Genomic DNA, 27,615 nt, shown 5'->3' with positions numbered 1-27,615 from the left:
AATTGCGTTTTTTGTGACCAGGAAGCGACGTCACGTCGATTGGCGGAGGAAAAAAAACAAAAGTTCAGAAAAAAAATCATTCCGTTCGCAACTGAAACACTCTCCCCTATCGTGTATGAAAAATACTTTCCTCTCACTCTGGCATTTTGTGTAGGTGAGTTTTTTTTGAGTGTGTGCGTGAAATGTTTGTTTGTAGTTGTGCGGAAAAATTTTAAAATATTTATTTTTCCGGGAAAAACTCATTTTTGCAACTTGGGCCTACGCGGGAAATGCTTAGGGGGGCCCTGGGGAGCTTCAGTAAAAATTTGTGTGCGAAACTCGCCGGATTAAAAAAAATCATTTTGTACGACTTTTTCTGGCGCGGATTTTGAGTGTTTTGAACTGAGGACGCCAATCGACGCGGCGTCGCTTCCTGGTAAAAAAAAATGCAATTTCGCTGGGAAATTCGGCGAAAAACGCGACAAAATTGCGAAAAACTAAAAATGTGAGGGAGACAGTATCAGTGACGTACACCGTCTCATTTTAATAGTGGTGGCTTTTGGAACTACATTTAGGGCGCGAAATTCAAAAAGATAGTCAAAAAAGCATGAAAATGTTTAATGGGATGGGTAAAACGTCAAAATCAGCTGATTGAAGAATATTTTTTCGTGGGAGTTTTTGTGTTTATTTTCCATTCAGTTTTAGCGAAAGAATAGCGTGAAATGAAGCGAATTTAGCGTAAAACCTGAGTGTTGTGAATGTGAGTGAACCATGTACCAGGACTATGGACACAAAAAAGGATATCTACAACCTTTGGGTCCAGTACACAACGAAGGTGAGTCGTCGCGGGGATTTTTATTAAGCTCCCGGCAGTGCTAAAGATAAGCTGCAATGATTTATCTGTCTCCCCACAACGATTTTTCTTCAATCTGACCTTGTGGGAAAAATTCCAGAACGATGAGGTGTTTTTCCGGCAATTCGTGCAAGGATTCGTGGGGATTTGGCGGGAGCAATTGCCACTGGATTTGGAGAAGATGCCCCCGCCGTCACAGATAAAGCCCGATTCGGGTCCCCACATACGACGATTGCCAGAAGAATTGCTTCCGGCGATACAAAAGTTCCTGATAATAGCAAAAAGTGATGCAGAGAAGGTGAGAAAATTCAATTTTGTAAATGGAATATTTCGCAAAGAGCTGACTTTTTCTTTTTTTAATTATTGTGTCTCAATTTCAACAGAGACTTCTGCGGGATGACGAAATCGCCGACACCACCCTCTTGTTTGAGTGCTTGACCATAATTTGTCGGCACTTTGACAATATTGCCCCCGTAGCGAAATCCAATTTTGTGCCAGTAGGGGTGGAAATTGTGACGGGTGTGCTCAAAAGTGCCACAGAGAGAAGTAGTAGCCTTCCCAAATGTATCCGGACACTCGTAAAAACCTTCAGTGGCTTTGTTGAAGTCATCTTTGACCCTTACCTCACGTGGAGGCACTTTGTTAACACAGATCTCTACGAGATCTCTCACCATCCAAATACGCAGCTCAATTCGGAAATCATCCCTTTTATCTATGGTTGTTTCGAGGATGGCACCCTCACTAGTGACTCCCTGAATATCTTGGGTGGAATAATTGGGGGCTCCCAAGTGAATGCTCAACGTGCCGTATGTCCTGCCACAGTGAAGGTCATCGTAAGTCTCATTTCGTCGTGGGAATGTGAGGCAGATCTTCGTCTGGTGGCTCTGAAATGTTTCAATTTAATGGTGATTGTCCTACTGAAGGCAAGTCCGGAAACTAGACAAATTGAACTAACAACAGTCATGCAGCACTATCACGAATCCATAGTGTTGCTGTTGAAAACGAAGCATTTTATGCGGAAAATTGAAAGTGAATCTTTTGAGATTGCATCAGAGGATTTCTGCATAGACGTTACCGCTCTACATGCTCTCATTGACAATCTGAAGAGTCTCCTGCAGGAGCCGACAGTTCGTGTGAATGTTTGCAAGATAATGATTGACAATAATATCCTGAATATCCTAATTGGAGTGCCAAATATCATTGAAGCGTGGGATGTGGATAGGCAGGGACTCTTGACGACGTGCGTGAGGGTGCTCAGGCATATTTGCTGGGCATCTCATCACAAGATGACTCGTTTGGCCATTGGAAAGTTCTTTCAGGGTCTTCGAATCAATGGGAAACCCTCACGAGATCTCGTGGCTGAGCTAATTGGTCTCGCTGACGCGCTCGACGATGAGCTCTTTATCAATTGTAGCGTCATAAGGGAGATAATTTCATGGCTCGGGGATTTTGGGGAAAAAGAACAACAGTACGCAATGAAGAAACTACTGGCAATCTGCACGAAGAATATCAATAGAAAGATACTAGCATGTGAACACAGAGTTCTCGAAGCAATATGCGAAAGTCTCAAACGCTTTCAACGACTATCTCCGGAGACTATCTGTGACATGATTCGAACAGTTGAAGAGCTGGGAAAGTACACGATACATCCGGTGGAAGTGAAGAAGCTCTTCCGGTTGCTCACGGAAGATTTTAATTTTACATACAAATTTCAACTATTGGAGGCAATTGTTAACATTTCATCGCACTACGCAGGCAATAATATGGATAATTGTTATTTCTGGAATATCCAGAAGAATGACGAGGGAATTACGGTCCCTGATATAGAGGCATGGTCCTCAAGCAATCCCCGGAGTGGATTTATTTTTCACACTTCTCTCAACCTAGAGAAACTTTCCACCAATGCAGAAGAAATGAGTGCCAGGCCGTACCGTCGGCAAATACTGAGTTTGCTCAGTACCCAAGGGACGGGTTTTGAGATTTTTGTCAGTCACACCGGAAGCCTCACCCTGGCTGCCCTTACAAAGAAGGAATATCACACAGTGACGGCAAATGAGGCAAAACTCTGTGATGGGTTGTGGCATTCAATCACTATCTCCGTCATCCCGTCGAAGAGACCCTTTTCCTACTTTCAGGTCACAATGTATCGTGATCAGGACATACTGCTCAGTACGTCCCTAAAGATTGGCAATCAACACGATAAATTTGTTTACTGCACCATTGGAGCACCAATAAATCGCGTTCAGGAGATCCCTGTGCCGGAAGTAGAGGATTCTCGTGATAATGCAAACACAATGAAAGGACTCTTTCCATCAATCTTCGAGAAAGCCGTTACGCAAGCTCCCAACTACTTCACTCTCCCCCTCAAGGGGTTCTCATCTCAAGATCCAACAACAAAGTGCATCGCTTTGGGACTCCAAGATAGTGTTTTTGGGAGTCAGGTATGTCTCCGTGGGCAAATGGGATCAGTTTTGCTAGCTGAATCGAATTATCAGCTAAAAAGTGCCGTAGAAGCGGGTGCAAATGTGGCATCAATTGTTTCTCAGGACAGTGAAGGCACTGATGCGGTAACATCAAAAGTTGTCTTCTGCTTCTCCCCATCAGCAACGTATGACAATGTCTGTGCGGATTTGTCGCTGGGGAAGAAGTATTCGGGGCACAGTATTGCTAAATTCCACCATGTGATAACCATTCAGGATGCTGTAAAGAGTATCGGTGGAATTGAGGTATTTTTCCCTCTGCTCGAATGCTTCAAGGATACTCTCGAGAGGACAGTGGAGGACAGCGAAAAGGAAAGTTGCGAATCTCCGTGTGATAAGCAAATGCTAAAGAATCCCATTGCATCCTTCATTGTCCTTCTGCGATACTACACTAATTGTGAGAGCCTTCAGGATAATTATGAGAATATTTCCCTAATTGGATCAATGCTGGTGCAGTGCGATGCATCATTGCTGGATGTAAATGTCCTTGTTGGGCTACAAATTTACATTGAGACCATCCAGCAGAAGTACAAGAATGTCAACAATGTGCCACTCCTTGAGGCACTCTATGAGCATTTACTGTTCAACTTCAAGATCTGGTCTAGAGCATCATTCCAGATTATTATTGGGCACACGCAGTACCTTCAGACGCTCGTCAAGACTGATCGAAAGTACTTCAGGTAAAATGGAATTTATTGATTAAGACTTTTCTTTCAATTTTCTCCGTCTATTAAACATTAATGGCATCAAGCATGAACCTTAATTGGGTTAGTTGTTTTTTGTCCTTGAATGCAATTCCTTGAGAACAAAAAAGAGCTTTTCTAAATATTTAAAAATCCTTAATGAATTAAAGTTTTATAGAAAAAAATTAACTTAAACGAAAGACACAAAAGCTCCTAACTATTTTTTTCATCAAGTTTAATTAGCAGAATTTCCATTGCCAAATATTTTGCGATTGTATCACACTTTTTTTCCATTTCAATACCATTTACACAGCTCTGTGAAGCACTGACCTAATTATTCACTTTGCTTTTATGTGGAGTTTCAGCAAACAAAAAAAAAATTGAAAGCAACCAAACACACCTTTTTGCTGCGGTGAATGAAGAGATATCAAACAGATTAGGGAGGAAGATATTTTTAAACAATAAGCTATTTCTTAGAAACGATAAAGTTTTCCTCTAAAAAGAGATTAATTTTTCGTTCTTTATTTGATTATTTCAGGAAGAAGTTTGGAATTCAATTTATTCTCGATACAATTCGATTGTATTTCATTACACCGAATAACATTCCGCTGGATGATGCAAAATCCATCAGAGTTGCTCTTATGGACATTGTACGATACTACATTCAGAAGGAGATTAATATTAAGGAGGTGGGAGCATTGCTTAATTTTCTGGCAACGGGAAAGAATGAAGGAGTACTCATTGAGCTGATTGACCTCATTACAACTCACATGGAAGCAAATTGCAAGGATCAAATTTTCCTACTAATGCTGGAGCCACAGAATGCAGAATTACTGTATTGTATGCTCCTGGAGAAGACATTCACTGTTGCTCTGCACAATGCTGTACTTAAGGTGAGGAGGATTGCAAGCGAAAATTTCCCTGTAAGCATTTTATTTATTTTTTAATTTATATTTATTCTTTCAGCTCATTTGGTGTCTCTTGACGACAAAATGGGTATCGCAGAGGCACAAAAGTTACCTGACACTGCAATATAAATCAGTGATAGGACAGAGTCTCTATCCGGGACTCTTGACGTACCTCTTTCCGCTTCGGTTAGAAGATGAAATAATCTTGAATTTGGCCGAGCAAATGCTCTTCAATAATTCCGAATCGGGATTCTGTGGCATTCTGTACTTAATTAACAATCTCCAATATCGGGATTTGAGTTTGAAATTGGAGATAAGTAGAAAACTCCTTACGACACTTTTTACCAAGCAAAATTCCGCAATGGTACTAATTGCTCAGCAAAAGGGCTGGCAGCAAGCTATTACGAAACTCCTAGTGAAGAAATCCATAAATATTGATATGAAGACTTCCGACGTGGATTTCATAAGTTTCGACGAGAAGACGCCCGTTGAGGCGAGAGATTTTCAATTTGATGAAAATTTCTCCCTTTCGGAAGCCATGGATGCCATGGAGGTGTTCGATAGCGATAATATGAGCCTCCATTCAACAAGTACAGTAAGTGAAGTGAATTCATTGGCATCACCAACGCCTACGGGTAAGGTAGCATCTGATCCACCATCCACAGTGAGTGTTGCCCTGCCGGAAATGGAGAATACTGTAAGTGAGGAGGAACAACTTGTGTGGCTCATCACAAACATCGTCTTTACCATACTGTGGCAGGGGATTCCGGACAAAAAGGAATCCTGGAAGGCTGCTGGAGAGATTATAGCATCAATTAATTTTCTAGCCTTGACCAATGAACTCTATTGCTCTCACCTTGTGCTTCGGCTGAGGCTCCTGGAGATGACGGTGCAGGCATGCTTGATTGATATCGGAGAAGGGGGTATTCAGAAGATTGATCATCAGCAGTACTGTGCTCAACTCATGCGAATGGTTTACGACCTCGTGGTACTGGATCAAAACAAGGATGATCTCAAAAAATGCTCCACTAAACTCTTGGATGGCGTTCTGGCATTGCTAGATGGTCTAATGGTTTTCCAAAGTACTGCTGTTGACGATTGGACGGACATGAAGAGAGTTTGCTTGGGATTATTAATCCAATGCTCCCACAGTACAGATCCCTCAATTGTAGCCATGGCCACGGCAAAACTTCATTACATCCTGCAGTGTCGAACACCAACAGATGCCGAAGAAGTTGGATATCTCGTTTACAGACTCAGTGGAGCTTTAGAAAATGCCATTGAAGGTAAAATTCTAAATTATTAGAATAAAATTAATAAATTTTGCTTAATAAATTCATTAAAATTCCTTCCAGTTGGGAATTCAGAAGAGTACTCCTTCCTCATTCCGGTAATGAAAGCCCTCCTTGAGAAAACGGAAACAATGCTGGGATTGTTGGTGAATGTGCCAAATCTACCACCTCTCTCCTCTGGTCCGGTATTCTTTCATGAATTCCAAATGTTCGCGGGACACAAGCAATGGCAGACATTTATCAAGAAGAGGGTGAGTTTTGCAAGAAAATAATCTCTTATCAATTAACATTTATTTCTATACAAAAATTCAGGACAATTTGTTTCACACTCACACACGAAATTGCACAGAATTATATATCACGATTGGTTAATTTGTGATTCTTGGGCAGTTCCTGACCATTCCACAGAGATTGCTGCTGGTACTTGTGGTTCGTGTGGTGGGGTTGGGTAATTTTCGATGAGAAAGTTTTGGTAAAGTGAAGGGAGGGATTAAATTTGTACGATGTTGTGGGAGGATTGTTGCCATAATTTTCCCCATGAAGGAGGGAAAAGTTATCCTGTCGGGAAATTTGTGATTTTGTATATTGTCGATGGGAACCACGTGGATTGGAACGTGGTGGTCTTGTGGATGGTGTAGTTGAGCCGGCGTAGTAGTTCTTTGATTTGGACTTTTGAATGGAGATTATGTCAACATTTGAAGGTTTATGCAGCATTCCCGGATGATTCTTTGGGTAGTTCTCTGTACTTGATGTTGTATGATGTTCCCTGTTAGCGGATGAGACGAGAACATAATTATGTGGCCTCTTATCACTAGCAGATGGACGTGAGTCATGCGGTGAGAAACGCATGGATTCAAAACTAATGGGTTCAGGTTCAAAGTTGTAATCTTCCTGGCTAGCACTGCTCTCAATGTATGCCTCTCGAAGGTCATCTGTGTCGAGGTTGTGTGAATCAGAAGACTGAATGGGTTGAATGCGAGGACGATGGGAGACTGTTGGAGGTCGTGGTCGCCTTGTTGTGGGTTTGGGAATGTAGATGGGTTCTGGTTCTGTCGGAGGAGTTGTCGTTGCTAAACTTGGACGAATTTCCCGAACGAAATTCTCAAAAGCCTCTTGTGCTGTTGTTGTTTGTCTGAAGACAGGCTTCCTTGTGACATGTTTGGTGGGTTTCTTGAAAGTGAACGTTAGGGGTGGCTCCAGAGACTCCTCGGAGTTGCTGTACTCTCCGCTATAGTCTTGTGGAATTTGTTGCTGTTTATGCCTTGTTACTCCGGGGAATTCATCATCGTTGTAACTCTCCGGAAGTTGAGGCGGTAGATAACTTTGGAAACTACTCGAGGGATTGTGCTCAAATGATCCCACATCGAAGGTCTCAGTCGGATATTTATGATTGCTCACGGGCTTTTTGCTGAATGTCTGAATTGAGGATGGCTTTGTGTCTGTACTCACGTAGTTAAGAGGAACATCATAGGAGGAAATTGGAGCATTGTAGAGATTCTTCTCATCTTCTTGCTCCAGATCAAATTGATTCTGAAAACTCGCATGGACCGGAGTTTTCTGTCGTGTTGCACTTGGAAATGATGGTTGTTTGTGGAAGGTGGGTGCTGGAGTTTTAGGTGACAATCCACCAAGCCAGGGGTTGTAATTTGAAATTGTAAATGGAGTTTCAGGCACCCCGTAACTCGTGCTTGGTGGTTGTGGCTTCAAATGCGTTGAGAATATTGGAAAATGGGACGGTGGTGATGGTTCTGGAGTTGTTGAGGGTTTTTTGCGCCTCACTTTGGGCTTTGGCTGAATTTCCTCGTATTGTGTCCACGTGTGTACTTCCTCTGAAGCTAGAGATGGTGGTGCAGGACGATGTTGGCTGGTGTGGGCTTCAAAGCCAATTGAAGGAATAATTTCAGGTTCCTCTTGGTATGGTGCTGGAGGGTCGTCGTTTATGAAATTTGGTGGGATGCGTCCGTCAAAGAAGTGCGGAGGAAGTTCCGAAAAGTCCTTGCTCTGATGAATTATTTCATTATTCTGATTCATGACCACATAGCCAAGGGGCTTCCCGAAGACATAGTTGGGTGGCCCATAGACAGGTTTTGGGATCTTTGGGCGACTTTTCGGGCGAAAGCTCGTGGGAAATTTTGGCGGACGACGTCTTCGTCTTGGCGGCCCCCTGCTTACGGGTCGTCGCTCGATGATTATGTGATGCTGCCGCCGAAGAGATCTCTTGGAGAGTGTGTGCAATGAATGATCAGCCATGGAGTTGCTGTGGCTTGCACTGAACGCCGCGGAGGCGTCTTTTGACCCAGGCATTGAAAGTGAAAGATCTTCCGATGAGACATGATGGGAACTTTCATCGGATGCCAATGCCAAAATTGTCTGTCGGTGGAGAGACAAAGAAGGGACAACAGTTAATAAACGTGACGGGTTACCGTAGATGTAATTTATTCATGCTGGAGGAAATATTTTAATGTGTTGACTCTCTCAAATCTTCGAAACTCAAACCGTCTTATCCAACTTGATTGATGTCACAGTGCATAGAAGTGATTTTATATTAAAAAAAAAACAACAAAATTCATCAATATTTATAGATTACCTATAGTATGTATTATAGAGAGGATCTTTACAACAACACTCGTTTTTTTTTTTAAGCTTTGATTTCATTGAAATTTCAACTCTATAAATTCTTTTTTTATTTGTTGTTATTTGTTGCTAAAACGATAGTCTTTGTTTTTTTTTTCTAATTCATTTTCATTCAAGTGAAAAAAGTGAAAAGTATTATTCCATAGTGAATTCAACTTCCTTTAATAATAATGCAATTCTCTGGCTTATAATATGTCGTGATGAGTGCTAATAACATATATATGATTTTATGATAATGATAAGAGTTCATATTATAATGGAATGAATTAAACGAGGTGAGAAATTGAATTAATTGCTAAATACAGACAATGTGGAATAAATTCACATTTAATAATAATATTAATATGTATCATTTTCTTTAATATCCAGGTGCTTAGAAATTGCCAATTTTTTCCTCTAACAGTTTTCCGTTTTATATGGTCGCTTTATCAATCTAATTGACCACATTTTTATGCAATTTAATTTCAACTCTCTGATGCATTTATTTGGTTTATATCGGGCTTATTTCTATGTTGATAAATTTGTTTGTTTGCGCTTCCATTAATCACACGGTAGGTAATCCTAATGAAATTGAACGGTGAAAAGAAGTGAAACTTCTTCCCTTTTGTACTTCAAAACGCGGTTTATTCAATTAAAGATTTGAGAAAGATAATAAATACTAGTTTTATGCTTTATAAATACAGTTTATAAATATTTTCTTGTTAAATAAATGGCGTGTAAAGTGATAATAACAAAAAAATACCCTGTTCAGTTTAGTCAATGCATATTAATACGCCCTACGTTGGAATTCGGTCGAAACCTTTAATATTAGACTTCTAAAGCTTCTGACTATTTAATTTGAAAAAGGCAATTATAAATCTTTTTAAAGTAAAAAGTTTCTTGAATTAAATAAATAAGAAAGTGTTTAAGTCATTCAGTCTAATTATAAGTATATGTAGGTATAGATTTTATGTGGAAATAATTCTTGAATGCACGAATAACTGAATTTATGTAGGACGATTAAAGAAACTTTACTCTCTTGAAAACTATGCACAAGAAGAACCTGCAAATCTTGATTAAAGCCGGAAGTAGTGAAAGAGAATCGGATTCACCCGGAATAATTAAACACGATCCTTTAGTAGATTGATAAATGTTTAAAGGCGTCCACTAAATCACTTTTTAGTTTAAAATGGTGATGGAATTTCTTCTACATCATACGTGATTATGTAGGAAGATGCTGCGAGCAAAAGAGAGAGAGAATTTCAAAGTGGAAATCCAGTTTAACGACAACACGGATTGAGATCTAGAGTACCTGTGTACGCATTGGGTGAGGAAAAGAAGAACTGGGACAAATGATTGGAAAATGGATTTTTACCATAGATGCAATTATAATGGAAAATGATGCCAGAGTCATTGTTCCTCGGGTATTGCGAATAAATTAAATCCAATGAGATCTTTTTGGCAAAATATGCTGCTTTTTTTGTACTATTTCCACACTTTCTGCACGTTTATCGCGCCATTGACACTTTTGTCCAAGATGAAAATGTTCGTTACACTTGAAGGATTGAATAATCACGTGTGTGATGTGCTTTGTTCCTAGATTATGGTTTTTTTTTCTTTCGGATTCCACTTTACACTTTCAATTTATAATAGCTATTTAATCCACTTGGTTCACTGCTAATAATCACGCAAAGCCCCAAAAGCTGACACTGAACTTTCAAGGTGTAAGTTTCTTTAGCAACTGAAGTATTTTCTCCAGTGGTATCTTCTTTTATAAAATTTTTATCCACCACGGTTTCCTACTTGTGGCGATATGAATAAATTCTCACACAATATGCCGGGTGAAAGAGCGAGAGAGTAAAAAAAGAGCCGTGATCCGAGTGGGGAGGAAAGATGAGAAACAAGACTTGTCTTCGGATTTCCTCCTTGGCATTGAGACTTGCAATGCACAATGTACATAATACTGATAAATCCATACAAGAGCTTTGGCATTGCACTTGGGGCCCACACATGTGGCGGGAAGGGTATATCCGGCAAATGAGTTGGTGAATGAATGGATGAGGGAGAAATTTATGGGATGCTTCTCCTACCTTTGTAATTCCTCTTCATCACTCCGCACCGTGTTTCACAACAAGACATTTGGTGAAGCAGCAAAAGTGAAGAAAATTTCATGAGCTTCCACGATATGGTATATATCGTATCAAATGTACCTATTATGCACTTTGTGAAAAATTCACTTTCGATGTTCATCTTTGCAACCGTGTCTTTCACTTTCGTTGCTAATGGCTCGATCATCGTTTCATGGCAAAAGGGACAATTTTTCACCATTGCAGGCACAACAGCAGTGGGTAAGTCACGATGCTGGGGAGATCAATGCACTTCCCATCGGAATATCAGTGGAGCTTCTTCATCAACCAAGTCTTCTGTTTCAGCTTTTTATGCTTATTTCTTGTGTGCACTGTGAACATGCAATGCGGAGGCTGCGCAAATGATGATGGGTATGGAAAGTGGATTCCCTGCTTTTGGTCTTCGATCGTGTGCAAATTTCTTTAGTGGTTGACATTCACCAAGGAAAGAATTTCACACATATTGCTGAACTTTGGTGCATGATGTGAAATTCCGCCATGCTCATGTCCATGCTATGTAGCTTGGAAATGCAGCACACCTTTGAACTTCAATTCATTTCACAACAAAGAGTCGTTTGAGATGATTGGAGATTCTTAGATGAGATAGACTTGGAGGAGGGAGTTGATACTCCTCCATGATCATCTGTGACCTTTTCCTATTGTAACTAAGCTACTGTGCAAATCTCGGAGTTTTAAATTCGTTTGGTTTTTAATTTTAATTTCTTTTGCATCTCTTAATCATAAACTAGGCTGTAAAATTTTATCTAAATTTACATTTAATTAGTTTTAAACGTTATAATAGTTTTAATGGTTTTAATAGTAGATTTTCTACTAACATTGATAGCTTAATTATCATTTTATTGATTATATCGTCACTACTAAAGCATACTAAAATTGTCAACAATGCCTCGGAGCACTGTGGCAATTGGTCACTTTTCTCGTGCAAGACCCTGAGGATTTTCCAGCCACGAAAGCTAACACATGAAGTGCAAGCTAAAAATTTAGGACAGAGTTGATTGGAAACTTGTCTCGTTGATTCTATCTATGTGGTGCCTATATATTTTTTTTTCTCTCTTGCACCTCTTTTTGCACTCTTTGGGTGTTACACGCAAAGAGAGTGTGAAGCAAAAGTGGATGGTGGTGCCGGCCCACAAGACTGTTCTTCAACTCTCAAATGCAATTATCGCGCAATTGAGAACCAATTACATGACTATCTTGGCTATTTCTTCTCGTGTTGAATAAATTTTCGAAATATATGTCACACACAGAGGTGCACCCCTTCCAATGATTGTACATGAACTTTTTTTTTTCATCTGAATGAATATTGCCCGCACCTGAGGAGAGAGATTTTTTTCATCGTTCAAAATGTGTGGACTAAAAAGCGAATTTTGTGTGCAATTTCAGATAAAACCACTCCATGATGCGTATCAGAAGGAAATTGAAGTGACTCTGTGTGAACCGTTGAACACCTTTTGGGCGGAATGCTATGAATCTTGCAAGAGAACTGGTAAATTATGCAAAGAGATTGAAATGGAAAGTCGAACCAAGTTTCAGGTGGGTGAATAGACCATAAATTTTAAGCAGAAAAAAGCTCCAATTTTTCTTCAATTTTGATCTCATTCTTCATCTCGGTCCCTCCTATTAATTCCCGAAATCTCTCATATTTGCAGGAGAAAATTATAATGCCTTGGCGCTATCGACAAAGTGAAGAAATCCACCGACAAAATGCCGCATTAGCAACCCTTAAAGCTGATGAAGTAAAATGCGATCGACTCTATCGTCAATTTCGCCGTAGCCTCTATGGAGCTCGTGGTCCTTGGAGTAAAAGGTGAGTGGACTTCATGTGTTTTATTTCCCCATTTTACTTTCATTGGAAATCCCTCTTAAAAGTTAGTTTTAAAAAAAAAAGAAGCGAAGAAAAGAAGGTAATTGAAACAGTATAATGTTGGAATTTCAATGCACCTTCACAGTCGAGTGCCATTTTGCACCTTAGGGTGCTTATTTTCTGGCTTCTCAACATTGAGGAAAAGAGCAGTTAATGCAACACATTGATGTGTCTTTGTTACAATTGCATTTTATTTTGCCTTTTTTTTCGTACAATTCTCTTGCGGACATTGCAGTCTTAAATAATAATAAATTATGAATAAATTTTAATTATTTTTCTTCATCATATAAACATATTCGATGCATTCTTTGTCTTCTTTACAAATTGAATGGCAATATTTTTAATTGATTTCTCGAAAAAGATTGTATAGAAAATGTATAAAGAGTGGATGGTTGCATAGAAGAGAGATAAAGGATGTTTATGGTGAAGATATAGTGCTTCAATGGGGGAAGACGTAATAGGAAAAAAAATATTCAGAATATAATTTATAAGAAATATTGTTAAACGCTCATTAATTGTCACGTGGATGGTGTTCAGTGAAATCGGTTCTTGATATAAAAAAACGATGATAATAATAATAATAATAGCAATATATACACAAAATAAGAGGTTGAGGACGAAAACTAGTGCAAGAAGTGCAAGCCAACGTCGTGGAAGAGAGAAAATCCCATCAATGTGTGACTATGCGTTGATGGAATTTCATCTCAGTCATACCCAAATATGGAAGAGGTGTGCTTAGTGATAGAGACCGGGATATCCGATTCTGGCAACACCTGGATGAGCATAGCCAATGGGAGCAGCAATCTTGGCCACAGCTGGAGCAGCGGCGACAACTTTGGTGGCCAATGGTTCGCGGTGAACGACGGCATTGAATCCATTCACGGGATCTGCTGTGTACTCCACAATACGACGAGTGCCATCAGGCTCCACGAGTGAGTAGGATCCTGGAGGGATACAACAATTATTATTTTTTTTTATTTTTCACACGCACTCAAATGACTCTTGATAGAGACAATGAACTTACCTTGAACAACATCACCGCTTCGTGATTCTTGTTGATTCTTCGAGTCACCCGTGAGTGCATCCTACACAATTGAATAAAAATTACATAAATATCCACCATTGACGAGGATTATATGTGCGTGTGCCTCACCTGAATGTCATAGCTGTAGCTGTACTGAGGATTTGGATCGTAATCATCGGCAACAACAGCTTTGGCAACAACGGGAGCAGCAATTTTAGCAACGGGAGCTGCAAAACCAACTTTGGCAATACCTGGACCATATGCGGGGTGTCCGTAAGCTCCGTATGCTGGGTACCCAAGCGGAGCCACAGGTCCCACAGCAACGGCTGTTGCGGTTGCCACAAGAGCAGCAAGGACAATCAACTGTTGGCAAAAATGGATAAAATAGAAAAATGATGTGCAGATGAAGAAAATTAACAAACATAAAAGTGCAACACGCAAAATTTCCTCACCTTTGAAGCCATGTCTGATCACTTTGAAGTCACTCTATGGTTTGGGTGATTTGCAGTGATTTCCCTCATATTTATATCCAAAAGGCCTATCGCTCACTTTTGCTGACAATTTCCACTACAATCACACAAAATTCTAGACTCTGTCCTCCACTTCTTTGCCGTATGATCTCGTGCGAGATCTCTCCCCCTTTGGTGACCCGCAATATTGGTGTGCAATCACGGCAAAAATGCATGCGATTTTTCACTCATTTTCATCACTCCACCCCGCTGCGTCCCCAAAAGGTGGCATTTTGCAAGATATTTTGTCAATTTAATTCAAGTTCTTACCATTTCTAGATAATTTTGTGAATTTATTTTTCTACAATATTGCTAAATGATTGGTGATCTTGTGGGAGATAAATTTCAAGAATTCAACTCACCGCAATATTAATTAATCAGCGGATCAATTACTGTCACATTTATTAGGAATATATATGTAGGTACATATTTATGTATGATATGATATATGTATGTAGCTCTAATAAGAGAGTTGATTGCCTTATTTTTGTGAAATTATTAGAGAGAGAAAAAAACATATTTCAGATCTTGCATGAGATATTGGTGCAGTTAATATTATCCTCATTCCATCGTCGGTATTTGGTGATTAACAATTAATCCCATCATACAATTTGTACTGGAAAATGTGTGAAGAAAAAAATCTCACTATTAAATGCCATTGCATGCATGTGGTGCAGCATATATAGTAAAATTCGTCCCACTTTTTTGCATGTTAATTCACAAATGATCTTTTGCACCATTGCGCCTGTCTGACTTCATTGAATATATTTCCAACACTTTGAGGCGTCTCATGTATCCGGTGAACAACTTTTAATTGCCCATTAAATGCACAGACGTGTGGTGAGAAAAATCCACCAGTGTGGTGCTACTAGAATCGATGATATTAATTGAGCATTTAGGCAGAAGAATTTTCATTTTATGTTTACCAACAATATAAATGAATGATCGTATCATAAATATATATATACGCACATTTTGTGCAATCGTTGTAATGCAAATTGCACGTGGTTTGGGGAATATTGTTGTATCACGGAGAGCGTTGATATTTTTGGTGCGTGGTGGAAAGGAAGGAGGCGATCACACGGTGATTATTGTAAAATATGTGTGTGATCATAATATTTTGCGATCATGTCATAGAATTCACTTTCGCTCTCCTAGATAACTTTGCTATGTACCTATATAGTAAAATGAAAATGGAGTGATCTGTTGCGCGCCACGCCCTGGTGTGGTTACTTTTGTATTCTCTCAACTCTGGTGGAGTTGAGTGAGAAGAAGGTGGATCAAATTGGTGTCACCAGTAATATAGCGTAGTTGAGCCTTAAGAAGAACAACTAAATCGATACATGAGAGTGAGATAAATTTTATGCAGCCGGTACTTTGACTTGTGCGCACACTTGATATTATTTTTTGATATTGTGGTGGCGCGTCGTGTGCGAAAAAGCTGCATAGCACACACATGGGACTCCCGTAAGGAGGCAATATGATCGGGTGGTGGGTCCACAATGGAGGGCATAAGACGGTGAGGGAGGAGGGAATGTGTCTGGTTAGATGAGTTATCTATGAGATGGTGTAGTATTTGTACATAGTTTATCGAGACTGAAAATTGCAATTTTGCGCATTTTGAGAGGAATATGCCGGAACGCACGTGAAGCCACACGCGAAAAAGTTTAACGCACTTTATTATTTTTCCTAAATTTATATTTTTGCCAAACTATATATATATATAGTATATTTTTAATAAAGGTTAGCAGATAAAATATATAATTTGCAATACGCTCCTTTTTTGCAAAATTTATTCTCATATGGAGAATAAACTAATATCAAAATTCAGATCAATGTAAAGGTAATGGACCTTGCGGATTGTACTTTCTATTTATTTGTGTCCCAACCGAGCAAGACAGTAATGATACTTAGGTATAGCTAAATGTGTTTTTTTTTAATCTATAGTAAGGTACTTATTTTAATATTTCTTTTATTTCTTTCCATGAAATTATGATTATTAATTTTTTTCCATAACCATCATAAATTTAATTTACCATTTACTTTTGTACGACAATGACACTTTGATACAATTGATACTTCACCTGTCTTTAAAATTTTATTCATTTAGATTTTTATACTCTCTCTTTTATCTACCTACCTACCCTGCAATGTACTACACAATTGATTGAAATAAATCCATTGTAAGTGCTCATGTGAATTGTCTCAATGTGAAATATTGTGCATTAGAGCAAAATTATGCGTCTATCGATTGCTATTTGAATAATGTTACATTATTTCACATACCTTGACCCAGAGTCAATTACATTTTTGCATCACTTTTCTCGTTACCTCACTGCGGCACAAACTCATTCACCTGCAGATAAAGCATAGAAAATGCAGTGATAATTTTTATAGATGAAGGATTACATGTTAGATTCGAAAGATTACATGTTACGCGTTGGAAAATTCTTAGAGCTCAATTGCTGTAAAAAGAATATAGTTTTTCTGATGTTAATTAAATCTTTTCATGTCTTATTTGTCGCTTTGAATGCTTAAACCTTCTAATGTGTTTTTTTTCGTTAGTATGGAAGAATGAAAATTCTCCTTTTCTCTCTTATTTAAATTATTCAGCATCAAGAGTTAAAAAAAAACATTTTCTGCTGATTTCATGCAAGGTATTATCTTTAATCTTGAATCTATAAGAAGATAAATATTCAATTTCGCTAAAGCTGCATGTTAAACTGCATTTAATTTAATTAATTTTCGCTCGCTTTTTTTGCTCCCCTTTCCAATGCAAAATTACTCTAAATTGCAATTACTCTGAAAACGTGTGAGTGTCGGTAAATTGTGCAATATTATAGGCGGGTCTTTGGATGTTTTACTAGCTTTTTAGGATATTGCATTTAGACGCGATATCCATAATGCCACTGATTTCCAAATACAGAGGATGGGAAGTGCGGAATACGACAAGACGTTCAAATAAAAAATTTAAAAAAAAAAACCAAACACATTCATTTTGCTTTATTAATGATCTTGATGATAATGCCCATTACACACAGATCTCAAAGTCATCGTGCTTATTAATTACAGCATAGATGAATGCATGAGGAAAAGTAGTGAAATGTCTTGAACGTCTTGTAGTGATTGCAAGATGACGAGGAATTAAGTCAGACAAGGTGAATCTGTGTTCAATTGACACGGATTTATCAATCTTGTTGCAATGATATTTTACTTTGCTGTGTGATAAAAAAATTTGTGGTTTGCGTTTTCATTTTCAAAAATAAGAATGTAATACTTATTTGAAAAATTTCTCCTTGATGCGAAAAATAAAAGAGAAGACTGAAAAACCAAAAAATAAAGCTTTTATGTAAATTTTATTGGAGAATAATAGTTGATAAAAATATGCTCGCAGTTGAGCCTACAAGACACCTTTGTGAACATGGTTAACATGGGTCTCTAAAGCGCGAGCCTATTGCATTTCCATCTTGCCATTTCAAAATCATATATTCATGATTTTTAATATATTCACCAATAAATCAGTCAACAAAAGTAAATAAAAGTGAATTAAAAATTAGCAGCAGAAAATCATAGAAAAGTGAATTTTATTTCAGTGGAGACAAGCAGTGTGATTAAATAAATTTGGCATTTTATATCAGTTAGGCTGTAAATATGTGATCTTATGTGATTTTTAATAGGTATTTTATGGCTAATAAGCTTTTTTTGCAAGCTCTCCTCGCCGCCTAGTGGTTTTATTGAGTGATCATACACCGTGTGGGGCACTCTTTGGGTATACAGGATGCAAAATCCAATATTTACCCAAGAGCTGCTTCTTGCAAACATAGCATATTAATTTGAAATATTTAGAATAGCTTCCATCATAAAAACACGTTCAACATATAAATCATAATCCATATTCATTTAGCAATTTGTAATTGCTCAAATCTGTCTCAACATGCAAATTTCATGTAATTTACAACATATATGTAGATATATGTGGATATTAGATCATTTATACGAGATGGATTAGCAACTTCCTCCGTATTGCTTTCTTTGACCTAGAGTCGGAATAGCGAACGCCGACAAGGAGAAAAGAAAAGATTAAATATAGTAAATATAGCAAATTTGTAGCATTAGGTGTCTCAATCTTTGATTACTTAATTAGTATACTGGGAAAAAAATGAGGAAACTTGCAATGTTTTCTAATTAAAAAATCACCACAAATTAGAGAAACTTCTTTTCCATTTCCATATTTGTAGAGAAGGAAGGAGTGTGTTTTGATTAATATCTTTCAACTTATTCATGCATGTATTGCATTATTTCAAAACGATTAAAACAAACACAAATCATTTTTTTCTTCAAATTATTAAATCATTGATATCTATAATATGAATAACAAATCGTATTTTGTGGAAAAAAATCTCACCCAATTTTCAGATCTTTAATTTTAGAAAAAGAATAATCGTTTTATGTTGATTTTCAAAACGGAAATTAAAGATCAATCAAAACATTTTTATTTGAAAGACAACAGAAAACTTTTTTTTCTTGTGAAAATGCAATTTTAATTGATGATAATTTCAAATATGTTTTCCGCATATTATAATTAATGGGCAGAGAGATTATTCAAAAATATATTTCTTTTCCTTTTTCTTAGGAATTACCAGAGGTCCCTGAACTATTTTTAATTACTATTTTTTTAACTTAGCAATTGACTCTTTTGATTCATTTTAGTTGAATAATTTTTTACTTACTCTTTGCAATTCAATTTGAGGTCTTCTATTTAACAAATTCTCATCTCATAGAATGCAGGAGAATTATTTGATCAAAAATGTAGCATAGACCCCAGTTCCCCTATATTTTTTTTCGTATATAATCCGCACATACCATTTTTACTTTTAATTTCTCTCACGTCTTTATTGAGTGATCAGCATTTGTCATCGCTATATAGAAGTGAATTTGAATAGATATTTTGGTGGGATGTGTGGTGTAGAAGTGAATTCATAAATTTTGGTATTACGTGAATCTTTCCTCTGGAGAAATTGGTGGGAAGTATCTGCATTTCCCCGCGCAATTGTCGCGTTGCGAAAAGTGGAAGGAAATTTCGCGATCGTGATCTTATAAAAAGTCACTCATTTCTTTCACCGCAATGCATTTGTGAATCTTTAGTGTTTACGCGCATCATAGAAGAGTCAACTTGCAAAAGAGAGTCTACCGCTGTTTGATATAATATTAAAAGAAAAAGAAATATGGAGTTTAATCAAGTGAGTGCAGAGTGAAGATCAGAGATTAAGCTAATGACCACTAACGATCATATCTATTATATTTTATGTGCAGATTGTACAGTTGATGCTTGTGGTGATCTTCGGTGCGATGGTGATCGAGAGTCGAATTATTCCCGTTGATGCTCCTCTGACTCCTCTGGCGATCGACACGAATCACGATCCTCATCCACAGTACACTTTCGCCTACAACATCCAAGATGCCTACACGGGAGATCAGAAGAGTCAGCAGGAGACACGCGAAGGGGACGTGGTGAAGGGATCATACTCCGTCGTTGAGGCTGATGGCACGATTAGGACGGTGATATATACAGCAGATCCAGTCAATGGTTTCAATGCAATCGTCCAAAGGGGTCCAATTGCTCATGGCTAAAATGGTTTAAATGCTAATTCTTACTCTACAACGTGCGTACACATGCCGCTGTGTGATCTTCAAGCGATCCTCATTGGGAAATTAATGGTTTTCCCCATTTTTGATCACATGAATAGTTGTTATTTGTAATATCTTAATTAAAATTGAAAATAAATCTTTACACAAAAAAATGTCTCATATGCCTATTTTCAACACCAAATTCATAGATATATATTATATTGGAATATTGAACAAAATATGTGTTTGGCAACAAGAGAAGGAGTTGGAGACGGAGCCACTTAAAATTCAATTCACATTTTCTTAGCCGTTTTACTTTCGCTAAATTCATTTTAATTCAATTCACAGGCATAAGGTCTGAAATGCTCATTAAATTGCTGTACGATGTCTATATTAATCTACTAGCGGGGCGTTCTTGTTGGTGGACAAATTTTTGAAAAATTATATCACCTCCAGAATGGCTGTGAATGATCTTTTTTCTTCATTTCATACCTTCTGTGAGTCTCTTGCCCTCTCTCTTTTATGCTATTATGTCGTAGAACAATTACTCAAGTTTCATTTTGTTTCACTCACCGTGGAACGATTTATTTTTCTTGTGGTGTTTTAGGACACCTCTGGGATAAATTATTATGTGTTTAGGAAGAAATGAAATATTATATTGAAAATCAATTTGTGTTACATTCTCAATCATCATACGGCATCTGGGTGGTGAAGTTCATCTCTTGTTACCAAGAGATTTTCTTCATCAATGTATTTTCTTCTATGCGATTAATTAATTACAGAGTGCAAAGCCGACCACATGATCAATTATGGTCTAATATTAATTTTTCTTTCACATGTATGTGGTTTTACTTACAATTAGTTGATATTGCACATACGTGGTTAACAAGTGTCTGAAGATACGACTTGCGAGATTTTGCATAAAATATGCATTAAACGTCATATATGACGTCATTGCTTGCATTTTTAGCAAGAAATTGTAGACTTTTCTGAACAGATACCAGTGGAAAATAAGAATTCTCTAACGATTTCTTAGAAACGTTTTTCTCTTAAAAAAATTAATAAACTTTTTATGAAAGCCCTTACATTGAGTTCCTCGAATATATGTGATAAATCAGATAAATCAAATTTCAACGCATAAATAATGTTCAAGTAATGGAATACCAACTTTTTTTTATTCCTACGCGTTATCACTTGCTCTCTGCCTGCCCTACATTGTGAATGTTTAATGATAGCATAATATTTGGAATATAATTACTATGCAATGTGACTCCACATATCAATTTAAAAGCGCTCTTTAGTGAATTATGAATCTGTTTGCACCAATTTAATAGCTTTTACCCACAACCCAGCCACACACTTCTCATTGCCGTGTAATTAATATTCACACACTCTGCACTTGAATCACCGTGAAAATTTCTTCAAATCCTCCTGTAATCAATTATCTAATCGCACCAATGCAATCACATTGGTGGCGTACGTTGTTGAAGTGGTGGCAGATTGATTTGATGAACGTGTGGATTTTTTTGAATAAAAAAAATTCCTTTTTAGTACAAAATTTTACTTTTTCACACCACGTAATTTTGTGCAATGTTTGGGATTCCTCGAAATTCTCTTTTGCAAGTAACCAATAAATTATGCTAAAGTGAAATTAAATGTATTTCAATTTTATAATGGTGGTAATCAGATGTATTTAGTTCACAGTATTGGTTTTAATCAATAGTTAGAATTATTACAGAAAAACAATTAGATATGTTTAGAATAAGAACTTGAATTGTAAGAAGAAATCCTTTAACAATCCTTGAAATTAACTTTAAGGACCAATGGGATGTTTTCGTCCCATTGCTAGATTTTGACAATGCTTAATTATATTTCTTTATTTATTGAACCAAAACGACTAAAACCTATCAAGGACTTAGCCTTTATGCTCTCTAAACATTTTGAGAAGAACAAAAACCCAAAATTTAAAAAATTAGATTTTTGGCAAAAATGTCCAATTTGAGCTCAAAGAAACCACAAAAACTTTTTTACTTCATTCTACCCCCTGGAATCCTTCCTTACGGATGGGGTTAGGCTTCCAACATGCATATTCAAAAGTTCTTAACTTATCCGGCGCTACAGCTGGTCTCCAGTCTTGGTCTAATAAAGGATATATTCCGGTCTACACTATCGATTCTACCTTTAAATTATCTTATGTTAATCAATACCTCACGATCAAGTCAAAAAACTTTTTGTATTTCAATTCATTTTTTATGATTCGATTTTAAAATTTTCAATTGATTTCGAAGAATTTTTGTAAATTACCTTTTTCCACGCGCCAAATCTCATAATCTTTACAAATTCTTTAACTATTTTAACCAACGCGTCTTCTCAATGGCTTTTAAAACCATTGCACGTGCTCTGGGTGCAAAAAGATCATTGTTATGTATAATTTTGAAATATTTGGCCACTCTTGCAAACTTCCAAGGTGTCGTATGTGTTATTTTTTTAAACATTGCGTAGGTGGTCTGGGGGTGAAGATATTTAGTATAAAAGCACCTGATGGACATTATCGGAGGTATCAGTGTTTTGGAATCTTCTCAGTGAAGTGTGATTTCAAGTGTCCATCTCCAGGAGGAGTTTTTATCAAGCACAGCAATGAGTTTGCTTATTGTAAGTTATTGCTCTACCATCAAATTGGGAGAACCATCAAGGATTACATAAAATTGGATTAAAAGTGAATTAAGTGAAATGTTCTGTTTTTTTGTGTCACAGATTGGCTTCGTGGCTCTCTTGAGCACTGTTAATGCTGGTGTGGTGCAGTTTGCCCCCGTTGCAGCTCCTCTGCAATCACTCGCCTACACTGCAGCAGCTCCTGTGGCCTATGCTGCAGCACCCTTTGCCCGTACTGTGTACCAACCACAATTTGTAGCTTCAAGAGCACCAGCAGCTCTTGTTGCAGCTGCCCCAGTGGCTGCTGCTGCTCAGTACGTGGCAGCAGCTCCTGCTCAGTACGTTGCAGCAGCTCCTGCTCCAGCTGTGGCTGCTGCAAGGGTTGTTGCTGCTGCTCCAGCTCCAGTTGTAGCAGCTCGTGCTGCTCCCGTTGTTGCTGCTGCTGCTCCCGTCTTGGCACGAACTGAACTCGATGATGCGTACCCACAGTACCAGTATGCCTACAATGTCCAAGACACACTCACGGGTGACTCAAAAACGCAAGAAGAGACACGCGAAGGAGAAGTTGTGCGTGGTTCCTATTCTCTCATTGAACCCGATGGTGCTCGTCGTGTTGTAAAGTACTACGCTGATCCCGTCAATGGATTCAGTGCTGTTGTTCAACGCGATGTTCCCGTAGCAGCAGCTCCCGTTGTAGCTGCTAAAACTGTTGTAGCACCCGCTGTTGTTGCCCCAGCTGCACCTGCCAAAATTATAGCAGCTAAGGCGGTTGTAGCCTAAATTTTGAGCAAAAAATATCCTTCTTACACCACGTTCAAGGGCATTTCAGTGTATCCAAGATTACTCCTAGAACTGCCAAAATAAGCAATCTTGTCATTGCAATAATATTGGGAGAATGTCACAAAGAGACTCACACCTTCACACCAAACAATTCTTTTTCTATTGATTTTGTAATAAAGACTTTCTTTTAAAAAAATCTGTTTTATTTATTTATTGATTGTAATGAGATCCTCAATTTCAAATAATTATGAATTACTTCAAGAGCTTCAAGATAACCTTGAAGAGAAATTATGCATTGTGCTAGAATTTACTTTAATTTTCAACGTAAAAGAAAAAATTCTATAGGACAACTTCCTAAGAAAACTCGTCTCAATTTTTCTCTTTCACAGTAAATTGGATCAAGATCACTGGAAGCTACTGAATCGTGAAAATTTCAATCGAATGCGAATGAAACTTGATCCCAATCTGTACCACAATCCTCACACAATGGCTGCTAATTTGCGGGATAACACAACACTCGATGATGATCGTCGTCTATCAGCAGACTTTGGTCCTGCCATCATCCCATCCGCCACACCGTTGGACATAACGGATGAAGAGGGATTCGTTGTGCTTGAAGAAGATTTGCGTTTCTCTCAGGAAGTTTCAATCCTGGAGGAGCCTCAAGCGCAGGAAGTGGATCGCGAGAAGATCATCATAAGTTACGAATGTGAATTGATTGTGCTCATGTCGCGCATAAAGGGGAAGTTGGAAATAAGTGCAACAAGTGTAGCATTTGTGGATCAGTCGCAGCAACAGCAAGATCAGAGGCATGATTTCAAATTCTCCCTGGCCCTCCTGCGAGAGATTCATCTGCGTAAGTACAATTTGCGTCGAAGTGCACTGGAGATTTTCCTTGTGGATCAGCGAAGTTATTTCGTAAATCTCACGACAAAGACGCGCAATAAGGCCTTCTCGAAGATTCTCGGACTTCAGCCGCCAAATATTCAGTATGGCAGCGGTAGGGCCCCAAGTGAGCTCCTCAAGGCATCGGGATTAACGCAGAAGTGGGTTAATCGTGAAATTAGCAACTTTGACTACCTCATGCATCTCAACACAATTGCCGGAAGGACTCACAATGATCTGAGTCAATATCCAATTTTCCCGTGGATTTTGGCTGATTACACGAGTGAAATTCTCGATTTGACTGATCCTAAATCCTTCAGGGATCTCTCAAAGCCAATTGGGGTGGTGAATCCGAAGAATGAGATTGAGGTGCGAAGCAAATATGAGAATTTCGAAGATCCCTCCGGGGTGATACCAAAGTTCCACTATGGGACTCACTACTCGAATTCTGCTGGTGTCCTGCACTACCTCCTGCGCATTGAACCCTTCACTACACTCCATGTGGAGCTACAGAGTGGACGCTTCGATGTGGCTGATCGACAATTTCATTCAATCAATCAGACATGGCGACAGCTTATGGATAGTCCGAATGATGTGAAAGAACTCATCCCGGAATTCTTCTACATGCCCGATTTTCTGCGCAACATCAATGGCCTGGATTTGGGGATGCTGCAGACGACAAAGGAAAAAATAAGTGATGTCATCCTCCCACCATGGGCCCAGAGTCCCGAGAGTTTCATTGCCATCCACAGGCGGGCACTGGAATCGGACTATGTCTCCGCCAATCTTCACCATTGGATTGATCTTATCTTTGGGTACAAACAGAAGGGTCGTGCTGCCATTGAGGCGCTCAATGTTTTCTACTATTGCTCCTACGAAGGAGCCGTGGATCTCGATAAGATAACCGATGCAAAGGAACGCGAAGCCATTGAGGGGATGATTAATAATTTCGGGCAGACTCCATCGCAACTGCTGCGAGAAGCTCATCCACGACGCTTAACCAGTGATGAGTGTTTGGTACGTCTCCTGCGGAATGACATTAAGCGTCCTGAATTTATAAACTACCTCGATCGTGTGTCAAGTGTGTATTGTGATTTGTCCACGGAGAAAGATCCCGTGGTGTACTTGAGTGTACCACGAACACCACAGAGATCATTCCTACAATCCGGACCGGATGTCCTCATTTCCGTTACACGCTCAGGAACATTGTCTACGCACACATGGGCACCATATGACAAAGAGAAGGGATTCATCTTTGGTACAGATTCCGCCAAAACGCGCAAAGTTCTCACGGGTGCCTTTCATCCGGCTGTAAAGTTGTCCGGAAAGCTATTTGCTCTGAATCTTGAGGGGAAGCTCCTGTACACGGGTGGCATTTGGGATTGCAGCCTTAAGGTGTTTAGTGTCCACAAGGGACGTGCTGTGGCATCCGTGGTGGCCCATTCAGATGTAATTACATGCCTGGCTATTGATTCCGGTGGGATGTATCTAGTCACGGGTTCTCGCGATTGCACGTGTGTTCTATGGTCGATCTCCAACACCAATCTCACTCAGAGTTCCGTGGGTTTAGTCAATCTTGCAGCAGGAGCAGCAGCTGTGGCATCTCCAAGTGGCAGTTCGGGTGGTGCTGCGAGTCTTCTAGCTCCACAACCGCTGAAAGCACTCCATGGGCATGAGAGTGCAATATCAGCGGTAGCCATAATGACGGAATTTGATCTCGTTGCATCTGGCTCGATGGTGGGTAGTCTTCTTCCGTCCAGCTTTCTTCTCTAATTGATCAATTTCTTTTCTTTCTAGGATGGAACTGTGAATCTCTACAGCATCGAGAGTGGTCAGTTGATACGAACAGTGAGTCCATTGGGATGTACGGGTGTTACAATTGAGATCTCCTTCGTGACCATCTCATACCAAGGACATGTGGCTTTCTCTGCCCTCGATGATACCTCCTACTCTGTGCACGCTTTTACCGTGAATGGTGTTCATGTGGGATCGAAGTATGTTTCAGGGCGTGTCACGAGTTTGGCGACCATTTCGGACCTCCTTGTGGTGTCTGATGATGCAGGAGATATCACCATTAGTCGTCTCAATGGCCTAAAGCCCATCTTTGACATTCCGCTGCACATTCCCATTGAGACACTAGTCGTGGTGCCTGGAAATAGTCACCTCCTTGTACCGCTGCGTGATGGTAATCTCGCTGTTGTCGGAGTAATCATGCCAAATAACCCGGGTAGTATATCCTCCACTTCAACTGGCATCCCGTCCACGCGAAAGCATTCCATCCTTACTGTCTGAATCCCTCCTCTAAAGTCTTATTCATTTCTCTTTTTTTTACGTAAGATTCTTTATTTCACATTTTATTTTACAATTTTACATTTATTTTTTTTCCTTGGTGCTGGTCTCAATCTATCCTTGTTTATTTTAAATTTTATTCTTGACCTCTTTTATTTACAATTTAACGACAAATTAATAAGAAAGATTTTTTCCCTTGGAAAATTGTCACAGATGGGGGAAAATATAATTTTTTTAGCTCTGTATATAAAGGAGAATTTTAACGCAAATTATTATAGAAAATTGAAAAGAATAAAGTGATGATAACTACTTCTTCTTCTTTGCTGGTACATGAGTTTTTCCTGGAGTTGCCTTGCGCTTCCGTATCTCTTGAATTTGACAATCCTGCATCCGCATACGCCAGTACAAGAAGTTTGTAACAAATTGCTGCGGATAGAATTTGAGGAGCGTCCTAATTTCCCAGCAAGGCAGAAGGAAGCCCAAGAAATTCCCAACTGTACGGCAAGGGAAGGATGGGAAGTTTGAGAAATAAAATTGGGCATCAATCTGGAAGTAAGCAATAAGGATTTGCAGGGAATTTGGATAGGGTAATAGGGATCAAAAGGAATCTACCATAAAGTCCTCATCGTATCCACGGGCATTCGAATCCTCCCTTGAATATCTCTCAGCTGAACCATGAAATTCCGGCATATGACCCTGCTGCTGCTCAGGAAGATCTTCCTTGAACGGCGGAAAGCCCATCTCTGTCCCTTTAGGACAAATTTCCTTGATTTCTTCCACAGCTTCCTCAAACCACTTCGTTCTCTGCTCAACATTCATCGCACGAATCTTCTCAAAGTAATCCACGTGGAATTCATTAATCTCATAGTCAGCGAGATTAGGCAGGAGTCTCAGATGAAATTCCAGGAGCAGTTGACGCGGTGTAAAGGGGAATTGTTTGAAAATGCCGCGGAAAATATCCCAAGTCTTTAGAAAGGTGCTATCCAGGATGCATCGCTTTTGGATCACAAAATCAATCATACAATGATG

At 38.8% G+C, this 27,615-nt stretch overlaps 4 protein-coding genes across 5 annotated transcripts; 2 read left to right on the top strand and 2 right to left on the bottom strand.

Annotated features, from left to right (window-relative positions):
• Positions 1-625: 625 nt before the first annotated feature.
• On the top strand, positions 626-26,895 carry LOC129797309 (neurobeachin-like protein 1). Its single transcript, XM_055839728.1, has 10 exons — positions 626-814; positions 933-1,130; positions 1,216-3,992; positions 4,534-4,888; positions 4,962-6,189; positions 6,259-6,446; positions 12,339-12,488; positions 12,605-12,762; positions 23,802-26,034; positions 26,095-26,895. The coding sequence occupies exons 1-10, from the start codon at positions 764-766 to the stop codon at positions 26,587-26,589; spliced, it is 7,833 nt and encodes a 2,610-aa protein (XP_055695703.1). The 5' UTR covers positions 626-763; the 3' UTR covers positions 26,590-26,895.
• LOC129797310 (uncharacterized) lies at positions 6,470-10,556 on the bottom strand. Of its 2 annotated transcripts, none has more exons than XM_055839729.1 (2): positions 10,184-10,556; positions 6,470-8,565 (listed from the first exon to the last, which is right to left on the bottom strand). In XM_055839729.1, the coding sequence occupies exons 1-2, from the start codon at positions 10,220-10,222 to the stop codon at positions 6,547-6,549; spliced, it is 2,058 nt and encodes a 685-aa protein (XP_055695704.1). In that variant the 5' UTR covers positions 10,223-10,556; the 3' UTR covers positions 6,470-6,546. The 2 variants fall into 2 exon arrangements, with proteins under 2 accessions (XP_055695704.1, XP_055695706.1); XM_055839731.1 differs by lacking the exon at positions 10,184-10,556 and adding an exon at positions 8,783-8,848.
• LOC129797312 (larval cuticle protein A3A-like) lies at positions 12,989-14,428 on the bottom strand. Its single transcript, XM_055839733.1, has 4 exons — positions 14,296-14,428; positions 13,973-14,206; positions 13,844-13,904; positions 12,989-13,763 (listed from the first exon to the last, which is right to left on the bottom strand). Exons 1-4 carry the CDS (start codon positions 14,305-14,307, stop codon positions 13,555-13,557), a joined length of 516 nt encoding a protein of 171 aa, XP_055695708.1. The 5' UTR covers positions 14,308-14,428; the 3' UTR covers positions 12,989-13,554.
• Positions 22,183-23,667, top strand: LOC129797311 (cuticle protein 21). Its single transcript, XM_055839732.1, has one exon. It carries the CDS (start codon positions 22,711-22,713, stop codon positions 23,410-23,412), a length of 702 nt encoding a protein of 233 aa, XP_055695707.1. The 5' UTR covers positions 22,183-22,710; the 3' UTR covers positions 23,413-23,667.
• Positions 26,896-27,615: the final 720 nt, after the last annotated feature.

Source organism: Lutzomyia longipalpis, chromosome 1, assembly GCF_024334085.1.
Source record: "Lutzomyia longipalpis isolate SR_M1_2022 chromosome 1, ASM2433408v1".
Classification (NCBI taxonomy): domain Eukaryota; kingdom Metazoa; phylum Arthropoda; class Insecta; order Diptera; family Psychodidae; genus Lutzomyia; species Lutzomyia longipalpis.
The sequence above is the reverse complement of the archived record's forward strand: the minus strand, read 5'-3'. Positions and strand labels throughout refer to the sequence as shown.

Coding starts and splice junctions, on each gene's coding strand:
- LOC129797310 (XM_055839729.1), bottom strand. CDS start 10,222: ATGACTCTGGCATCATTTTCCATTATAATTGCATCTATG. Junction 8,566..10,183: donor CCATTATAATTGCATCTATG/GTAAAAATCCAT, acceptor CTCCACCGACAG/ACAATTTTGGCATTGGCATC.
- LOC129797309 (XM_055839728.1), top strand. CDS start 764: ATGGACACAAAAAAGGATATCTACAACCTTTGGGTCCAGTACACAACG. Junction 3,993..4,533: donor ACTGATCGAAAGTACTTCAG/GTAAAATGGAAT, acceptor TGATTATTTCAG/GAAGAAGTTTGGAATTCAAT. Junction 6,447..12,338: donor AGACATTTATCAAGAAGAGG/GTGAGTTTTGCA, acceptor GTGCAATTTCAG/ATAAAACCACTCCATGATGC.
- LOC129797311 (XM_055839732.1), top strand. CDS start 22,711: ATGTTCTGTTTTTTTGTGTCACAGATTGGCTTCGTGGCTCTCTTGAGC.
- LOC129797312 (XM_055839733.1), bottom strand. Junction 13,905..13,972: donor GCTACAGCTATGACATTCAG/GTGAGGCACACG, acceptor TCAATTGTGTAG/GATGCACTCACGGGTGACTC. Junction 13,764..13,843: donor AAGCGGTGATGTTGTTCAAG/GTAAGTTCATTG, acceptor GTATCCCTCCAG/GATCCTACTCACTCGTGGAG.